This window comes from Acinonyx jubatus, chromosome A3 (genome assembly GCF_027475565.1).
Source record: "Acinonyx jubatus isolate Ajub_Pintada_27869175 chromosome A3, VMU_Ajub_asm_v1.0, whole genome shotgun sequence".
Classification (NCBI taxonomy): Eukaryota; Metazoa; Chordata; class Mammalia; order Carnivora; family Felidae; genus Acinonyx; species Acinonyx jubatus.
This window is the reverse complement of record NC_069388.1, coordinates 98,288,353-98,308,201: the sequence shown is the minus strand read 5'-3', so window position 1 is coordinate 98,308,201 and position 19,849 is coordinate 98,288,353. Positions and strand designations below refer to the sequence as shown.

Genomic DNA, 19,849 nt, shown 5'->3' with positions numbered 1-19,849 from the left:
TCTAAAGGAAAGAAGTATGGGGGCTGAGTGGCTCAGTCGGTTGAGCGTTGAACTCTTGATTTCGGCTCAGGTCATGATCTCAGTTTGTGAATTCGAGCCCCATGTTGGGCTCCGCACTGACAGGGTGAAGCCTGCTTGGGATTTTCTCTCTCCTTTCCCCTCTCTCGCCCTCCCCTGCACATGTGTGCACACATGCACTCTCTGTCTCTCTCAAAATAAATAAATAAACTTTACAAAAATAAATTAATAAAGAAAGAAAGAAGTATGGACAAAGTTCATCCTAGTTCTCACTTATCCAAGCTGTGGAGAGAGGTTGCTCTCTGCTTTTAGCAACAATACAAAAAAGTATGTGTCAGACGGAAATCATTCAGCCTCCAGATGGAATACTTCGTCCATTCAATCCCATTGTAGTGGCAATTATATCACAGAGGATTTGTTCGTCTACTTATTTTAAAAATAAAAACTTCCTATGGGAACTAAAACCCCTCACAAAGCCAAGGCTAACTGTACTGACCATGTTCAAATCCTATCTGTTCAACCTGTAAGTCTTTTTCTCTCTACTTAAGCATTTAACCTTTCCAGGGTCTAGGTATGACATCAGTGGCAGATGCCAAAACTGACAGATACACTTTCATAATTTTTTATCCAAATTCTTTATGCAAAAATACCATAATCAAAGTTTAAAGGCCAAATAAGAACTAGAAGGAAATCTTTGCAACATATATAACAGAAAAACACTAATACATATTTTTCAGAGTTCAGCAAAATAAACTACCAACAGAAAAACGAGCACACGGCCCATCAACACTTGAAAAAATACAAGTAATCAACTTTAGAAGTGAATAAACAAAAGGTAGGTTAAATGTATCAAAATGGGAAAAAAATAAGTGTAACAGACACAATGCAAGATGAAGAACTCTCTTTTGTGTTGCTGATGGGTTTGTAAATTGCTACAAACAGCCTACAGCCTAGAATCTAGGCCCTAAATGCATTAATACAAGATATGATGGTTAAATAAACTATAATTCATTCACGAATTGAATTAACATGTAATCATTAAAGATGCTGAACAAGAATATGTACAGGCATATTTCGGAGGTATTACAGGTTCGGTTTCAGACCACTACAATACAGCTAATAATACAATAAAGAGAGTCAAAGGGATTTTTTGGTTTCCCAGTCCATCATAAGGTTATGTTTTACTATACTATAGTCTATTAAGTGTGCAATAGCCTATGTCTAAAAAAACAACGTGCATACCTTAATTTAAAAATACTTTTTAAGTTAAGTAATTTAGGGGCACCTGGGTGGCTCAGTCGGTTAAGCGCCCAACTCTTGATTTCGGCTCAGGTCATGATCTCATGGTTCATGGGATCAAACCCCGAGTAGGACTCTGCGCTGACAGTGTGAAGTCTTCTTGGGATTTTCTCTCTCTCACTCTGCCTTTCCCCCACTCTCCAAAATCTATAAACGTTAAAAAAAATTACTTTATTGCTAAAAAAATGCTATCATCTGAGTTTTTTTTTTTAATTTATTTTTTTAAGAGAGCGAGCAAATGTGCACCCACAAGGGGGAGGGGCAGAAAGAGAAAGGGAGAGAGAGAGAATCCCCAGAAGGCTCTGTACTGTCAGTGCAGAGTCTGACGCAGGGCCTAATGCAGGGCCTGATCTTAGCAACTGTGAGATCATGATCTGAGCTGAAATCAAGAGTCAGATGCTGAACTGACTGAGCAGCCCAGATGCCCTCCAACATCTGAGCTTTCAGTGAGTCATCTTTATACTGGTGGAGGGTCTTGCCTCCATGCTGAGAGCTACTGACTGATCATGTTGCTGAAGCCGGGGTGACTCCAGCAGTTTATTAAAACAAGACGACAATGAAGTTTGCCGCATCAACAGACTCTTCCTTGCATGAACAATTTCTCCCTGGCATGTGATGCTGTTTGTTAGTATTTTACCCACAGCAGAACTTTCAAAATTGGAGTCAATCCTCTCCAACCTTGTTATTGCTTTGTCATCCAAGTTTATGTAACATTCCAAATCCTTTGTCATTTCAACAATCCTCACAGCGTCTTCACCAGTAGATTCTATCTCAAGAAACCCCATTCTTTGCTCAGACATAAGAAGCAACTCCTCATCCACTCAAGTTTTACCATGAAATTGCAGGAATTCAAATATAATTAACAGGGGTGCCTGGGTGGCTCAGTTGGTTAAACATCCGACTCTTGACTTTGGCTTGGGTAATGGCCTCATGAGTTCGTGGGTATGAGTCCCACATCAGGCTCTGTGTTAACACTGCAAAGCCTACTTGGAATTCTCTCTCTTCTCTCTGCCCTGCCTCCCCAACAAATAAGCTACAAAATATACATATACATATATAGTATATGCATATGACCACATACCTACACACAGTACATATACATATATATGTATATTTTATATGTATAGTAACAAGCCTAAAACATTGCAAGGATTACCAAAATGTGACATAGTCACGAAGTGAGCAAATGTTGTTAGGAAAATGGTGCTGAAGGAGTTCCTTGACACAGGGTTGCTACAAACCTTCAATTTGTAAAAAGCACAATGTCTGTGAGCACAATAAAGTGAAGCACAATAAAATAAAGTGTGCCTGTATTGATTTCATACATTTTAAGCAGGACAGAGTACTAGAGAAAGGAAAGAATGAAGCCTTCATTCTTTATACTTTCTACATCTTCCACCCATCCCTTAAGTGTTTATGTTTATAAATTTTAATTAATTTTTGTGGTCAACGAAGCAAGATTATTGTTAATGTTCTTAATTGTGCTTACTAACATGTTCTAATTTTTCTACAATGTATACATAATACTCATAATTTTTTAATGTTTATTTATTTTTGAGTGAGTGGGGGAGGAACAGAGAGAGAAAGAATCCCAAGCAGGCTCCATACTGCCAGCACAGAGCTCAATGCAAGGCTCAAACCCACGAACTGTGAGATTATGACCTGAGCCGAAATCAAGAGTCAGACCCTTAACCAACTGAGCCACCCAAGCACCCCAACTCGTTAATTTTTTAGAAAACAAAACTTAATTGCAAACAGGAGAACTTTGGCTTTCTGTATGCCCCACTTTGGAGCTTAAGCACAGGAGCAGGATCAAGACCTCAGATACCCAGCACAAGGAACATCTGCGCTATTAAAAAAAGAAAAGATGCATCATCTAACACATGTGTTTCTTATTCGGTACTGCCAGGCCACACACTCATTCTATCCTTCATTCCCTGAAAACTACAGAGGCCATGAGCCCAGAGGCGAGAAAAAGCCTCACCATCGGGCAACAGCCCTTTGAGCAGACATAGGAATATTATGTTTGGTGCAAATAGTTAAGGAGAATCCTCAGCAAGACTTGGTGTCTCCAGGTACCATTTGACTCTACCAGAAGGCAGTCACTTCTTGGCTGACCTTCACAGTGTTCTCAGGTTACCTCCTCTCCCCATCACTGTTCCCATCTTGATCCTACCTGAAGGACAGCGTTGGCATAGTCATTGGCCTTTATGTTATTCAAGCCCACGATACCCGGCAGATAAGTGGTCCCATCATATGCCCGGGACAATTTGGCTTGCTTGTCCAAGTTTGCAATCTGCTGCTTTGTGAAAGTGGGCTTCAACACATACTGCAAAGCAAAAGAAAATTCCAAGATGTTTCAGGACTGTCTACGGAGTTCACAAGAGCTATGTGAAATAGCAATTTTTGTCAAAAACAAAAAATACTTTGGTCATGAATGTCTCATCACACAACCAAAGGGCTCCCAACCAAAGAGCTCCCAACAATAGGTATAAAAGCTGAGGTAACATTGAACAGGCCCTCTCCTTACTAATCTAGAAGGGGATCTCTGTGTTTAACCCAAAATCACTGAATCCCCAGGTCTTTCTTCAGACCTCACATCTGGCCAACTCCATGATAAACAACGGTCCAAAACCGGAGGACACACACGTCTCTGCAGGCAGCAGGAGTCTGAGTGTCGGGTGAGACCTCACACAGGACTGGTACGGACCCAGCGCAGAAGCAGGAATGCCTCCCCACCTCTGTGCAAATCTGAGATCTGATACTCCCTATGGCTGGAGGGGCAGGAGCAGAACCTTCCCTGGTCCTAAACCTATAAGGGTCATCACATAAAGGGCTGCAGAGAGGTCTCTACTAAGTCTCTTGGGGACCTTGTACTTACTTCAGTTCCTCTCTCTAATTACCATCCATAACTACTTTAACCTCAACTATTAACAGGCATATAAAATTTATAAAAGTAGCATAGTGTTTCAAACACTCGACACTAAGCTTTCCTTAAAAATGAACAAAGCATTCAGCATGAATACACAGACACTTGCTAAAAAATAAACAATAATCAATAGTTCCAACATTAATCAAACCCAAGAAGACCTTCTATGATCTCTTAAGTACAATGACTCTTGGCACAGATCACACACCAGAGCCCACAGATGGGAGGCACTGGCCATTTGGGCTGCATCATATCAAAAGTAGTCATGAGCTGGTATGCAGCTTGGTATCCACTATCCTACACCAGGCCTAATTCATATCCTTCCTCCAAAGTGTGGAAGGTAATATACTTCACAAAAATGCTTTCACCCCAATTAGAAAGTAGCTGCATTTCTTTAGTCCTAACCCACAATATTAGAAGCAGAAACAGCTGCTAGATTGCAGACCATAGGCCACAATTATGAATCCAGACCTTCTTACTAAGGTCTCTCTTGTTGCTCCCAAAGGGAAAGGAGCCTCTCCAAACCCGAGAAATGGAGATTCTTCCCTAACCTCGGGGCGGGCAAATCCCCAGGAGCCCTAGGCTGGCCCCCAAGAGAACTAGTTCCAAACCAGCCTCCTGGATACATACTGTGATATCCTCCAGCGAGGAATCGATGATCTCATAGTTATCTGGAAGGCAGTAAAACTTGAGGGTGTGGAGGTTGAGGAAGACATGGTGGCTAAACTGGACACTGTGAATGTAGGCATGAGACTTCAAACCCCGGCCTGTAGGGAAGAATGAAAGGCAGTGTAGGGCAGATGCCAGAGAGAGACAAATCAGATTTGATTTTCCTTCAGTATTTTGTACTGGAACGTATTAATATTGGCAAAAACAAAGTATTACACCATCTGTGCAATGAATCTCCTACATGAACTTTTCTCACCACAAAAGTTAGCATGAAAGAATAGCACATTAGTACTTTATTCCTTGGATGGCATTAAGACACTGGTTAGAGAGGGCCGGGTGGGTGGCATAGTTGGTTAAGCGTCCGAGCTCAGGTCACGATCTCACGGTTCATGGATTCAAGCCCTACATCAGGCTCTGTGCTGACAACTCAGAGTTTGGAGCCTGCTTCAGATTCTGTGTCTCCCTCCCTCTCTGCCCCTCACCCGCTTGAGCTCTGTCTCTCTCTCTCAAAAATAAACATTAAAAACTGAAGAAAAAAAAAATCTCTCTAGAGGAGACCTGTAGCTGGCGCTGAAAACTTCACAAGTTTAAAATGCACAACACTGGGGAGCCTGGGTGGCTCAGTCAGTTAAGCATCTGACTCTTGGTCTCAGGTCAGCTCATGATCTCACGGTTCATGAAATCGAGCCCCGACATAGGGCTCAACACTGACAACATGGAGCCTGCTTAGGATCCTCTCTCTCCCTCTCTCTCTGCCTCTCCCCAGCTCACGATCCCTCTCTCTCTCTCTCTCAAAAACAAATAAACATTGTTTAAACATTTAAAACAAATAAAATAAAATGCACAATGCTTATTTACCCTGAAAGTACTTGCCACACACCAGACAGGCATATGCATTGATATGTGAAAGGGAGATGGAACACAGTTTCTCAAAGTCAAAGTCCAGCACACTCCTAAAATAACCAAACCAAAGAAAAAAACAATTAATAGGGACAGAGGTCTAGGAAAGCACTCAAGAGAAGCAGCATTGGCTCCACACTGCACAATGTCACATAGCATCCTTCAGAGATAGTTCAACAACCTTCTATACACTGTGAGAAACATTAACTATTCCTCTCCTCAACATTTACTATAGCAACCTCACCCACCAAGTCCCAAAGCAGTGTCAAAGTATCTGTACTAGACACACAATGCCAGCGACCATCTTTTTTCTTTTTTTTAAATTTACAACCAGTAGAGAACGTTTCATTGCAGTCGCTTTCTCTGGAGGAAAAGCTACAAGTAGGACTAAAGTGACAGGACCTCAACAACATTCCAAATTAAAAGGCTGGGGGTGGAAGGATATCAAGAGTGAACAAACCCTTTTATAGAAGAAAAACCTATTTTTGTCCATAAAAGTAAATGGGAAACTTGAATATTAGGAGAATACCTACAAATCGATCTACTTATTCAACGGCAAAGTAATGCTATATGAGTACCAGGCAGGTTAAGGGACAAAAAAACTTTACTTTTATTGAATCCAAAGGTGACAAAGAGATTTCTCCTCAAATATTAACTCTAATTAATTGTTACTGGTCCCAGGAAAGCTATACTGTCCATTAAAGGAAGCAAGAGCCACAAGTTGATACTGAAATTTCTAAATAATTAAAATTTGGGGCACCTGGGTGGCTCAGTTAGTTAAGCATCTGACTCTTGATTGTGCTCAGGTCATGACCTCACGGTTCATGGGTTCAAGCCTTAGGTCGGGCTCTGCACTGGCAGTGTGGAGCCTGCTTGGGATTCTCTCCCTCTCTCTCTGCCCCTCCCCAACTTGTGCACATGCTCTCGTGCTCTCTCTTTCTCTCTCTCTCAAAAATAAACATTTAAAAAAAATAATAAAATTTGAAACTTGGTTCCTCAAGCCATGTTTCAAGTCATTAGCCATAAATGGCTTGTGCCTGCCACAACAGATAGCCCTTATAAAGAGTAACTCCACAGGGCGCCTGGGTGGCTCAGTCGGTTAAGCTTCCGACTTCAGCTCAGGTCATGATCTCGCGGTTAGTGAATTCAAGCCCCGCGTCGGGCTCTGTGCTGACAGCTCAGAGCCTGGAGCCTATTTCAGATTCTGTGTCTCCCTCTCTCTCCCTCTGACCCTCCCCCGTTCATGCTCTGTCTCTCTCTGTCTCAAAAATAAATAAACGTTAAAAAAAAAAAATTAAAAATAAAAAAAAATAAAGAGTAACTCCACTACTAAGAAAACTTCTATTAGCACTACAACCTTAGAGCATAAGTTGAAAAGCACTGTAAGATGCCATCTGGAATCAAAGAAAAGAAACAGGGATGAGGTAACTACCTCTGTTTTAGGACATACCTGTTTTTCTTTTCTCTGTTGAATTCCAGCCACCTAGAGTAGTACCTAGCACGTAGTGAGTGCTCAAAAAATATTTAAATTTGCTACCGTCATTTTAAGTACACTATGCACTCTGTTATTCCACCAAACAAATTCAAACTAAGCTAAAAGCTCTTTATGCATGTGCCCACCCTTAAAAAAAAAATGCCCCCTAACACTTTATATTAAAAGACAAAGATTAATACATACGGCAAGAAGCACAATCTTCTGGGCAGAAAGCCTTAAAAAGAATAAAATTTGTGATCATTTGACATAGAGTCAAATCTATGCACTTCCTGCATAGATTCCATCATTCTGTGCTGCCCTTGACATCCCTGTCCTACTAACCTGTTAATGGTATCCAGGTACGGGCAATGGCGGCTCCTCCGGTCCTCAGAATCCACGCGGCCATTCTTTGCTGAAAGGAAAATCATCACAGGCTGTGAAAATGGGAAACCAGTACTCAGGGTGAACTACTAGTACAAAGAAACCCAGAAATGAGAAAAACTAAACAGGATGAGCTCCTACACAGGAGGCATGGCAATACACCAAAAAGCCCACTAATGGAACAAGTGCCAAACTGGGAGAATATATGTGAAACTCACAGAACCAAAAAACGATTCATTTGCAGATTACATAAAGAAATTGGTGAAACAATAAAAGACAACCCAACAGAAAATGAGGAAAATATCCTCAACGACCAAGAAAATGCAAATTTCCCTGAACAATAATACACCACTTCATATCTACCACAGAAGGAAAGAAATAAAATCGGAAAATTCCAAGTGTTGGCAAATACATAGAGCAATTGAAATGTTCCTGTAACTGCTGGTGGGAATGTAAACTGTTACAACCTCTTGGAAAATAGTACAGCAAGATCAAAGCTGAAAATATGCAGAACTCTGACCCAGCAATCTCTACTTATAAACCTGAGAGAAACTTTCGCACATGTACACTGGAAGTGCCTAACTAAAAATATTTATAGCAGCATATCTGAAAGGGCCCAAATTGGTTACAAACCAAATATCCGCCACAAATAAAATAAATAAATGTATTCTGGTATCACCAATAGAACACTATGTAGCCATGAATATCTATTTGAATGAACCTCAAAAATATGGTTAGCAAAAAAAAAAAAAAAAAAAAAAAAGGTAAATCAGAAGACCACATACATATGATTCCATTTACATCAAATACAAAATAAAACACAGTACTACTTAGGAATACATATATGAAGTAAAACTAAAAATACAGGGCGCCTGGGTGGCTCAGTCAATTAAGTGTCCAACTTCGGCACAGGTCATGATCTCGCAGTTCACAAGTTTGAGCCCTGCACTGGGCTCTGTGCTGACAGCCTGCAGCCTGCTTCACATTCTATGTCTCCCTCTCTGTCCCTCCCCCACTTGTGCTGTCTCTCTCTCTCTCGAAAATTAACACAAAGAAACTTAAAAAATAAATAAAAGTAGAAATGAAAAAAAAATAAAAATAGCACATAAGAGTATTCCAATATATAGAATAGCGAATTCCCAAACAAGGAAGGCAAATACAACTAGGAAGGGGCCTTAAGGGACCTTCTAAGGTACTGGTTACATACCACTTCTTAAGCTGAATAGCATTAGGAGACAATTCTCCATAGGTCTCTCATGTTTCTGCCCATATTGTGACCAAAGGCACTGTCTGCCTCCAGACTATCTTGTCAAGAATATTTGTATAGCAAACAGCATTAGAAGACAGAGAGTCTCCCTACAGAGCAAAGGGGAGGCAAATTCAGACTATTCTGAAAGATTTAAGTTCCGTAAGCCCAGAGTTCCTCTCCAGTAAGGCCACCCACTGTGAGTATGTGTCCTCTTCATATTGCACTGTGGGAAATGACACTATAGGAACTAGTCCCATCTTCATCAGCATCCAAAAAACTGTAGCAGGCTAATTAGGCAGCTTGCAAATAAAATCTCAAACCCTTCACAGTTATTGACAAATGGTAAATTTAAGGATGTAAGTGTTCATTCTTCTTTATTTTTTTAATATATATTTTTAAATTTATTTATTGTTTAATTTACATCCAAGTTAGTTAGCGTATAGTGCAACGATTTCAGTAGATTCCTTAATGCCCCTTACCCATTTAGCCCATCCCCCCTCCCGCAACCCCTCCAGCAATCCTCATTTGTTCTCTATATTTAAGAGTCTCTTATGTTTTGTTCCCCTCCCTATTTTTATATTCTTTTTGCTTCCTTTCCCTTATGTTCATCTGTTTAGTATCTTAAATTCCTCATATGAGTGAAGTCATATATTTGTCTTTCTCTGACTGTAATTTCACTTAGCATAATACCCTCCAGTTCCATCCATGTTGTTGCAAACGTCAAGATTTCATTCTTTTTGATTGCCAAGTAATACTCCATTGTGTGTGTGTGTATGTATATATATATATACATATATATACACACCACATCTTTATCCATTCATCCATCGATGGACATTTGGGCTCTTTCCATACCTTGGCTATTGTCGATAGTGCTGCTATAAACATGGGGGTGCATGTGTCCCTTTGAAACAGTACACCTGTATCCCTTGGGTAAATACCTAGTAGAGCAATTGCTGAGTTGTAGGGTAGTTTTATTTTAATTTTTTGAGGAACCTCCATACTGTTCTCCAGAGTGGCTGCACCACTCTGCATTCCCACCAACAATGCAAAAGAGATCCTCTTTCTCCACATCATCGCCAACATCTGTTTTTGCCTGAGTTGTTAACGTTAGCCATTCTGAAAGGTGTGACATGGTATCTCATAGTGGTTTTGATTTGTCTTTCCCTGATGATGAGTGATGTTGATTGAGCATTTTTTCATGTGTCTGTTTGCCATCTGGATGTCTTCTTTGAAGAAGTGTTTATTCGTGTCTTTTGCCCATTTCTTCACTAGATTATTTGTTTTTCGAGTGTTGTTTGATAAGTACTTTATCGATTTTGGACACTAACCCTTTATCTGATATGTCATTTGCAAATATTTTCTCCCATTCTGTCAGTTGCCTTTTAGTTTTGCTAATTGTTTTCTTTGCTGTGCAGAAGCTTCTTATTTTGATGAGGTCCCAATAGTTCACTTTTGCTTTTGTTTCCCTTGCGTCCGGAGATGTCTTGAGTAAGAAGTTGCTGCGGCTGAGGTCAAAGAGGTTTTTGCCTGCTTTCTTCTCTAGGATTTTGATGGCTTCCTGTCTTACATTTAGGTCTTTCATCCATTTTGAGTTCATTTTTGTGTATGGTGTAAGAAAGTGGTCCAGGTTCATTTTTCTGCATGTCACTGTCCAGTTTTCCCAGCACCATTTGAAGAGACTGTCTTTATTCCATTGGATGTTCTTTCCTGCTTTGTCAAAGATTAGTTGGCCATAAGTTTGTGGGTCCATTTCTGGGTTCTCTATTCTGTTCCATTGATCAGAGTGTCTGCTTTTGTGTCAGTACCATCCTGTCTTGATGATTACAGCTTTGTAATACAGCCTGAAGTCTGACAGTGTGATGCCTCGAGCTTCGGTTTTCTTTTTCAATACTGCTTTGGCTATTGGGGGTCTTTTCTGGTTCCATACAAATCTTAGGATTGTTTGTTCTAGCTCTGTGAAGAATGCTGGTGTTATTTTGATAGGGATTGCTCTTTCTTCTTGAAACTATAATTGTGCATTATATTCAATCCATCTTAGTACCTGTGATCTATTTCACCATAAAAATAAAAGGGAGTTGGGGTGGCGGGGGGGGGGGGGGGAGACAAGCCAGAATAGCAACTGGGATTCTAGCCTGTTCCAAAGAAAATAATCTCCTTTATCACAACTAAGCGAGATACCTAAAAAACAATTTCTCTTCCAAAGAAAGGGAAACCAGAAGCTGATAAGGTATTTAAGAAGGGCAAAGAATGCCCTGAAATTATTAATTACTCAAAAATATTTATCAAGCACTTTCTATGAGTAAGGTGCTATTCTGGACCCTCCGTGTAATACAAAAATATGTCAAACAGAAGACTGTAAGAACTTTAAGAGTTAATGTTAAAATATAATCATATACAGATAACCAGGACCAGAAGGCAGAATTATAAAGTCTTGGAGAACTAGGAACTCCTCCCATGAATCCCACCCTTAGCATGTAAGTATAGTGATATATTCACCTGCTACTTCAGTAGGCTTTTACTAACTCTCCACAAAGCAAGTATATAGGAACAGGTTCAAGTCAGGAGTTTCAAGTTCAGTGAAGGAAATGTAATTGCAGTGAAAAGGGAAAGCTTCACAAGTGGTGGAAATGTACTTAACAACTGGTAGGATATCAACAAATTGGAAAAGGCAGCCCACTAAAAGGAAGCCAAGGATGGGTAAAGAGGTCTCTAGGAATCAGAGAGTGTCAGGCGAAGCAGGAATCCAGAGAAGTCTGGCAAAAGGCTGCAGTCATGGAAGGGAGTTAAGACTCACTAGCAGTTGTTAGAATGGCTCCCAAAGGTCACAGCCTCCAGAACTACCTCCACTAATTTTCATAGGGACAGCCACGTAAAACCCACTTTCCCAAACCACAGTGACTCAGTCCAGGTAAAGAATGGCAAAGCAGTGTGGCGGAGGTGCCCAGGGTTCAGGATCTTGACGCTACATGGTCACATTCCAGATACAACAGAACTCACAAATCAGGTGTTTTGTAAACACTGAAGGAGATAACATAATTTAGTGATTTTCCAGTTATGTACAAAAGTAATTAGCACAGCGCCTGGCACACGTTAGGTATTCGATAAAGGGCAGATGCTGTTATTTCTACTGTTGTTAAAACATCAAAGGTGCGGTTTTCACTAAGACTAGTGCTGTCCTCGTTAAAACGCAGTGGAGGCCTGTCGCCGACAGTGGAGGGTGAATGCCCCACCCCCACCCTCACTCCCAAGGAAAGGGAGTCGAGAGGAAAAGGAGAACCCAAGAGTGGAGCCCGCGCCCGGCCCAGCCCCGCGCACCTCGCACCTCCCGCTCAGGCTCGGAGTCCTCGTCAGCCTCGCGCTCCCGCTTCACTCGCACCGCCGGGACGACCGGCGTTGGGGCCTCGCGCGCGCTCACAGGCTCGACCTCCCGCTTCACACGCACTGGGCTGCCCCGGGAGCTCGGCGCCTCTGTCTCCCGCTCCCGATCTCGCTCCCGCTTGACGCGACCCGAGCTGCCCCTCGACTCGGACTCGCGCTTCCCGCGGGTGGAACCACGAGACTCACGCTTGGACCGGCCGGACATTGCCACTACCGGCCGGGTCGTTCTGCGCAAGCTCAAAGCACGCCAGACCGCGCGGCAGGCACCCAATCAGGAGCGGCGCTGTTAGCCAGCCCAAGGCTGTCTACGAGTCCGCATTGTGGACACATTTCCCCTGGAGAAACTTCTGGGAAGTGCTGCACCTCTTGTGGTCCCTTTAGGTCTGGGCGGGGGCCTGAGAACACCATGCGGGCCTACTGCCACCTTTCCCAAAATTTGCAGCTGACAGAGGGGGAACCTTTCATTGGTGTAGAAGCTGTTGGGGCGCCTCGGTGGTTCAGTCGGTTAAGCCTCTGACTCTCGATTTTGGCTCAGGTCATGATCCCACAGTGCTGGATGGAGCCCCACGGCGGGTTCTGCATGCTGAGAGCACAGAGCCTACTTGGGATTCTCTCCCTCTGTCTCTGCCCCTCCCGCCTCCAACTCCTGTGCTGCTGCTCTCTCTCTCAAAATAAATAAGTAAACATAAAAAAAAAAAAAAAAAGACTAGAAAACCAGTCATGCATATTCTACAAGCGCTGAGTCCTTCTGCAGGGAGAGTTAAGACATGGGTAGGGTGGGCTCAGGAGCTTCGCCGTTTGGAAGGGGTGTCCCGGTCCCCAGCAGTCTTCCTGGGGCTGCCTGGTGGCGGGGTGCTGCTCTGTGCCCTGCCAGGGCACTTAACTCCTCACAACCTCTTTTGAGGTAGATGCTCTCAGTTACCTTGTTCACAAATGAGGAAACTGAGGCACCGGAGCTCAATAGCCGAGGTCACGCAACTGGCGATGGGAGTTTCACAGCATTTTATCACACAAAAAGCAAAGGAAGACTCCACACCTAACGCTGAGTGGAGTCAGCGTTTGTGTTTTTCTGAATTTTCTGATGCATCAGCAGTAAGCCTAAGTCCTGTTTCCTATTGCTAATTTCACAAAGAAAAGCCCCGACGGAGAGTGGAAGCCGCGCATGCCCCATCCCAGCACCCGCGCAGGCAACTCCGCGCGCCGGGCCACTCGGCCCGGCAGGCTCTTTCGGGGCGGGTCCAGGGCCGGGGGCCGGAAGTCGGGGTGCGAAGCTCGCCAGGCGGGAGGGCGGCCGTTGGGGCCGTTGATTCGCGGCGGCTCCGACCCCAAGGCTCCAGATGGAATCGACGCCGGATCCCGGGCCGGGACTCTGCTGCAAGCCGGGCGGGCGTCTGGACATGAGCCACGGCTTCGTGCACCACATCCGACGGAACCAACTCGCCCGGTACCGCCCCGCCCCGCCGCCGCCACCCCCAGCCTAGCTTGGCCCGGCAGTCTCTGACTCCCGCTCGGCTCCCCGCAGGGACGACTATGACAAGAAGGTGAAACAAGCAGCCAAGGAGAAGGCGAGGAGGCGGCACACGCCGGCGCCGACGCGGCCCCGAAAGCCCGACCTGCAGGTGTACCTGCCGCGACACCGAGGTGAGGCCGCCCACCCCGCCTGCCTCCTCCAGCCCGCGCGCTCTTTCGGCCCCCAGCCCTTTGCCTTTATGCACTCTTTTCTTTAAATGGAAAAAAAAAAAAAAACCAAAACAAAAAAAAAAAAAACACTTTTTATTCCCCAAGGCTCAGTTCATGTCGTCCCTTCCCGGAACCCCCACCTCGACGCTCCCCATTCTCCGCTCCCTGGATCTCCCTGAAAACAGGGAAGGCTCCATGGCCCCCAGTTAAGCATCACTATTACAGGAAATACCTGGGAGCCAGCAAGAAGTTGTTTGTCTACTGGTTTGCCCACCATGCTATACTTGAGAGTTCTCACTCTGTGACGGAGAGAAAGCTTGGCACAGCTGTACTTGACCAGGACATACTTGTGGAATGAAACTCAAAAGTCAGTATTTAAAATGGTTTTTTCTTTAAAGAAAAACAATAAAAGCCATTTCTCAAGCTTCCCAGATACCTAGAGATAACAGTACCTAACTTGGCACTAGATTTGTTTAGCATTACTAAATTTGTCTAGCGTTAGATCTTGGGTATGTTCATTCGTTTAGTTTTCATGGGATATCATAAGTCGGAAACCATTATCATTTGTTTCACAGTGAGGAAAGAGGCACAGAGAGATTAAGTAACTTGCCCAAGATCTCAGAGCTAATAAATGGCAGAGCCTGTATTTGAACCCAGGCAGGGCTGTATCCACCTCTCCACTACTTTCCTGCGAAAGTACATTGTATATCTACTATGTGACGTACATTGTATATCTACTGTGTGTGTGACAAGACTGCTGGCCCCAGAGCAAGGATACAAAGGTGAAGGAAACTACTGATTGGCAGCACACTTTATACATGCACACACATACAGGGTCCATAGGAAGATTGGGACTTTCTTTATGGTATGTTTTCATGTTTCATACATGTGGGCAGGGGCTCCAACAGCCCTCCCCTCTTCCCTCTCACTGTGATTCATCCCTCCAGATGGCTCTACCCACCCAAGCAATCCAGACTGTGAGGAATCCGGTGAAAGCAGCAGTAGTGGCAGCTCCGAGCCAGAGCCTTCTGGCCATCAGCTCTTCTGTTTAGAATATGAGGCAGACAGCGGAGAGGTCACCTCAGTTATCGTGTATCAGGTATGCCTCGTGGAAGCAGCTGCAGCCTGAAGGTCCTGGGCCATGCTAGAAATCACTGCCAGAGCCTGAGCCACTGTTTTCCTCAGGGCCAGTGGGAAGTGTCGGCTCCAGTTAGGAGCATAGACTGCTGGGTGATGTTTTGAGCACAACTCACGCCTGTCACACAGTGATTCTCAGCGGGCAACAGGGAGGGCATGTGGCCCCCAGGTGAAAATCACTATTACAGGGGACACCTGGGAAATGACAGGCACTGGCAAGAAGCTGTGAGTCAAATGGAGTTCTGTGAGAGTGTTGTCTAGGGACAGGGCAGGTCGCCTTTCCAGAAGAGGCCAGGCCCTGAGCTTCCCGACTCTTCCTCCACGTAGGACGATGATCCAGGAAGGGTGAGTGAGGAGGTGTCAGCACACACGCCTCTGGACCCACCCCTGCGAGAGGCCCTCAAGTTGCGCATCCAGGAGGAGATTGCAAAGCGCCAGAGCCGACATTGACCAGACTGAAGGCATTCTCAACAGGCTGGATTCACTGCCCAGGGAGCTCACTCCTGGTTTGGGGGTGCCAAGACCAGTTTGAACTGATCTCGAGACACACACACACACACACACACACCGACACACCCCAAGCTGACACATCCATAGGAATAAGGTCTTGCAGGGACAAGCCTGGCCACCTCCTTTGCAGCCATTCTTTCTTGTATCTTGGCCCATTTGACCAGCCTAGTATTCTGGAATTCAAAAATTTTGTTTGGCTAGCTTGGCGTCCTGGAAGCAGAGATTCCAGGGAGAACTGAGGTTTATAATAGCTTGTGCTAACATGCTGCTTTCTTACTGAGGTCAGATGCCATAGGACACCTAGCTGCTGCACTCCACCCAGCTCACTGAACTGTGTTTGTTGCTTCATGGTTCCTTTGTTCCTAGCTTCTCACTTCCATCCACGTTTTCCTAGGTCTTTTTTTTTCAGCTGTTTCTTTGTTCTTTCCATTCTCTCCTCTTTTGGTCTCAGAATCCATGAGTTCCACCCTACCTCCCAATATGACTGTGCACCTCCCAACTGCTCAGGACTGTGGAGGTGGGGAGTTCTGCAGGTCTACCTTGTGGACAAGCTCTCCCACTTACTCTGATACCAGTGAAGTGGGAGATTTTCATTTTGCAGATTGCATGGCTTTTGCAGATTCCTCTCACACCCCCCTGCTTTGCACTGTCTAGATAGAGCTAGAAGATGATGGCAGAACTAAACTGCAGGGGTTCCCTGCAGCACAACCTGCCTTGGTTATGGCTACAGGATTCCAGTTTTCAGCCTCCCCAGCTGTGAACAGACCATCCTCTGCTCAGGCTAGAGAGGGATCAGCAAAACAAGCTTGAAACGACTCTCCCAATGTGATATAACAGTCTTGAATGTACATACAAAGGGAAATTCAACATAAGCAATAATTGCCTATTGGGAGCCGTAGTTGCAAAAAAGAAGAAGAGGAGGAGGAGGAGGAGGAGGAGGAGGAAGAAAAGGCCCAAAGGGCAGTAAAATGAGCCTCTTTCCTCTGCCCTTCCCCTGCCTCAGTCTTTTTCCTTTCCTATCTCCCAAGAGTATATAAACTGAGATCCTTAGACTAAATATCCTAGAAATATCACTGCTTTCACCTCAGTGAACATTCTCCCTAATGCAGGGTTAGGTTGAGATCTGAGAAGTCCACAAGACGTCCTGTGCACTGCAGTTCCAAGCCACTTCAGATTTCCAGCAACTGACCTGACCTCAGTGACTTGAAGTATGGGGTTTAAGTGAGCCCATGAACACTAAGACTTCTTGAAACCAAAGTCCCCCTGCCCTGGGGGTTTCTCTACATCAGGGTCTCAAGATTAGTCTGGCCTTTCCATCTCAGCAGCTTTTCTCTTAAAGGACACCTGAGGGCACTGTTGGTTTGTGCCCTACACCCCTGAAGATCTACCGCCTCAGGAATGGGGCAAGGCAGCTACTTAAACTACATCATTAGAATCTAGCAAGCCACAGCTTGCAGTACTGGAGGAATTCTGGGAAGGTGAGTGAGGTGGATAAGTTAGGCCAGGGACCAGAAGGTTCCTGACCCACAGAGCTGGCCTAAGGTTAAATGCCTTAACTTGCCAGTCCTGGGCTCGGTTCTACTTTCAGAGGAGAAAGTCTGCCCTCTACTTAACTCAGCCTGGCTGGAAGTGCCTTTTGACTTCTAATGTTAAGTACCCTCCAGAGCCTCCCAGGTCAGGGAGGCTGTGCCATACTCTATCCCCAATCTTCCTGCAGCTCAGAGGACTGGGGATTTTAGTCTTCCAGCTCTTCAACTGACCTTCCTACTTGGACATAGGATTTCACTGGAACTCTTAGGCTTCCTAGTCTGGAAATACTTTTTGCATCTGTCTTCTCACAACTGGATGGCCTGTTTCACGGATTTATTACAGAATTTAGAAACAAGACCAGAAGAAGAGGTTGGGGGCATGGCACCTGAAATTTTAGCCTCCATTCCTGTTTGTGAGAAGGGAAGTGTGTACTTATTGTGACCTTTTATGTGTTTGTCATGTAATTCTCACACTCTCAGGTAAGAGACTCACAGGAACTTCTTGTTTGTGAGCTTTTTTCTTGAGGCATTTTGCTTACCAAGTGCATATAAAATATTTTCCACCCAAGAAAGCATCCTAACTCTTAGCTAATTTAAGCAGCAGGACTAGAAACCACTAAGTCTGGTACTGAAATGAGAGGTTGTCCTCTAGGGGAGGCCTGTTGGTGATGCTGCTGCCACTGCTCCAGATGTGCCTGAAATGCTTCTCTGGTGACGGCCTTCTACCAGCTGACAGCCTTCTAGCTCAGGCTCTTTGCTTGTTGCCACCCTTCAGCGGGGCTCCATGATGGTACTGGCACCATTTAGTGTATTCACCAGACTTGCCTCCAGACATCTTCCGGCAGTTTTCAAAAATCAGTGCTTCGCCATCAAGGAGCATGTTCCAGAGCATTTCCCATGGGCTCTAGAGATGTCACAGAGAGGTCTGCCATGGCTATTTGGTACAGTGGCAACCATGTCGGACTAACTGGAGCTTTCTGGCAGGCTGCTTCAGAATCAATTCTAATTTGACTAGGTACTTTTTTGGCTGTCTAAAAAAAAAAGTCTGGGAGCCTCATAGACCTATCTCACGCCCATGAATGTTCTTACCGAGGGTAGGCCTTGGAGTTTAAGGGTTTGTGTTTCCTGGGCCATGATGGCTGATATTATAAATAGAAGGAATCTGGATTTTTTAGGGGCTTTCGGCTGTATAAGAGTAAACACTAGAGTTTGAGTTCTAGCCAGTTGGCAAGCATAGAAGTCTTTGTAGAATGTAATGCAAGAATGGAAAAGAAGAACGTAAAGCTTTTTGTACTGAGTGTAGGAGTCTGTGGAGCTTGGCCAGCCGGTAGGACCAATGTGGGCAATAACAAACACTTCTCCCTGTGGATGAGACTCTGAAAGGGGCATTCCACCTTCATGATCCACTCTGCAAGACACTGCCAACTGGAGATCAGCCCGTGGGCTGGAAGAAACCGTTTGGGGTAGTGACTATCCAGCCTGCTGTGCATTTGCCAGGATGCGTGGATAGTAGAGTAGTGGATCCCCAGCCGGTTCCCAAGTGTAACTGAGGCCCTTGCATATAGGAAGAGGAAGGAGGACAATTCTCTTCCTACCTCTGAGCCTTCTGGGAGAATCAGCATGGAATGTTGACAATTATTTGAAACATTTTAAGCCCCCTCATTGAATTCCTGCCCTGTCCCTGAGAAATCAGATGGCCAAGACGCCATAGGCACGTACCCCAAATTTCTCCAGTAGTTAGAGTGACGCTAGAAGTAAAAACCTGAGTAAATGGCTCCTTTGCCTTCTCAGTGCCACCAGATGAGAGGTTGGTTGCTCAACTGGTTGAGTTGTGGTGTTAAATGTGTAACAAGCCATCTGTTCTTCTGTTTCCTCATTTCCAATGTTTCTTCTGTGTGGATGGATTAATGAAGTGAAGTGTGCAAATTATTTGAAAATCCTGGAAGAAAGGTACTTTTCAAAAACAGTATTCTTTTTGAGCAATAAACTTAACTATTTTTACAGCACTGTTTTTGCCAAGAGTTTTGAAATCACTTGTGTACATAAGAGAAGTACAGATTAAATGCCTGCCCTAAAGTCATTCAGCACCACCAAATCAGCACTTGAAATCTCATCTCTTGCTTTGCCTTGACTATTTTAAGAACTGTCCTGGTTGGAGCATAACAACTAGACTCACGTAGCATTAAAGCTAGAAGGGACTATTAAAGATGTCTGGTCCCACTTGTTTTCTGATAAGTGACTCCTCCCTACCGACTACACACAAAGAGCCCTTCTGTCATAGGGAGTCCTGTCTTGGGGTAATTCTACTTTAGGGATTACTGAGATTGTCATATTAAGCCAAAATCTTCTCGGTCACAGTTCTAGAGTGTTTGTCTTACCTCTACTTTACATTAGAACAGCCAGTTTAGGACCTAAGTAGCTTCTCAGGTCTTCCCATGATAACGGTTGGACAGCAACTCAAACCCAGCTCAACTGAGTGTAGTTAAGTGTTGACTAAGACTTGCAAAACTTCCAATGAGGTAGGAAATGCTGAGGTTTCACAGTACCGTTGGGCAGGTGAAAAGAAGGTGTCTGCTCCAATGGGAACACACCTGGGCAGGAAGGTGGTGCTTCTCTGTGAATTAGCAAGAGGCACCTCTGTATTCTGGGGCACAGAACATGGCGGCCAGAAAGTGGACTGTATTTTATACCCC

General features: G+C 44.5%; 2 protein-coding genes across 2 annotated transcripts in view; one reads left to right on the top strand and one right to left on the bottom strand.

Moving 5' to 3' along the window:
* The window catches only part of USP39 (ubiquitin specific peptidase 39), a 33,632-nt gene extending 21,082 nt beyond the window's left edge, over positions 1-12,550 (bottom strand). The window contains exons 1-5 of the mRNA XM_027072053.2: positions 12,238-12,550; positions 7,632-7,701; positions 5,774-5,868; positions 4,877-5,013; positions 3,494-3,646 (exon numbers count right to left, since the gene is read on the bottom strand). Of these exons, the coding sequence (XP_026927854.1) occupies positions 3,494-3,646; positions 4,877-5,013; positions 5,774-5,868; positions 7,632-7,701; positions 12,238-12,505 (723 nt within the window). The 5' untranslated portion in view covers positions 12,506-12,550. The remainder of the gene's footprint in view (positions 1-3,493; positions 3,647-4,876; positions 5,014-5,773; positions 5,869-7,631; positions 7,702-12,237) is intronic.
* Positions 12,551-13,527: 977 nt separating this feature from the next.
* Positions 13,528-19,162, top strand: CA3H2orf68 (chromosome A3 C2orf68 homolog). Its single transcript, XM_027072058.2, has 4 exons — positions 13,528-13,744; positions 13,823-13,941; positions 14,928-15,079; positions 15,445-19,162. Exons 1-4 carry the CDS (start codon positions 13,638-13,640, stop codon positions 15,565-15,567), a joined length of 501 nt encoding a protein of 166 aa, XP_026927859.1. The 5' UTR covers positions 13,528-13,637; the 3' UTR covers positions 15,568-19,162.
* The last annotated feature ends 687 nt before the right edge of the window (positions 19,163-19,849 follow it).

Coding starts and splice junctions, on each gene's coding strand:
- CA3H2orf68 (XM_027072058.2), top strand. CDS start 13,638: ATGGAATCGACGCCGGATCCCGGGCCGGGACTCTGCTGCAAGCCGGGC. Junction 13,745..13,822: donor CGACGGAACCAACTCGCCCG/GTACCGCCCCGC, acceptor GGCTCCCCGCAG/GGACGACTATGACAAGAAGG. Junction 15,080..15,444: donor CCTCAGTTATCGTGTATCAG/GTATGCCTCGTG, acceptor TCCTCCACGTAG/GACGATGATCCAGGAAGGGT.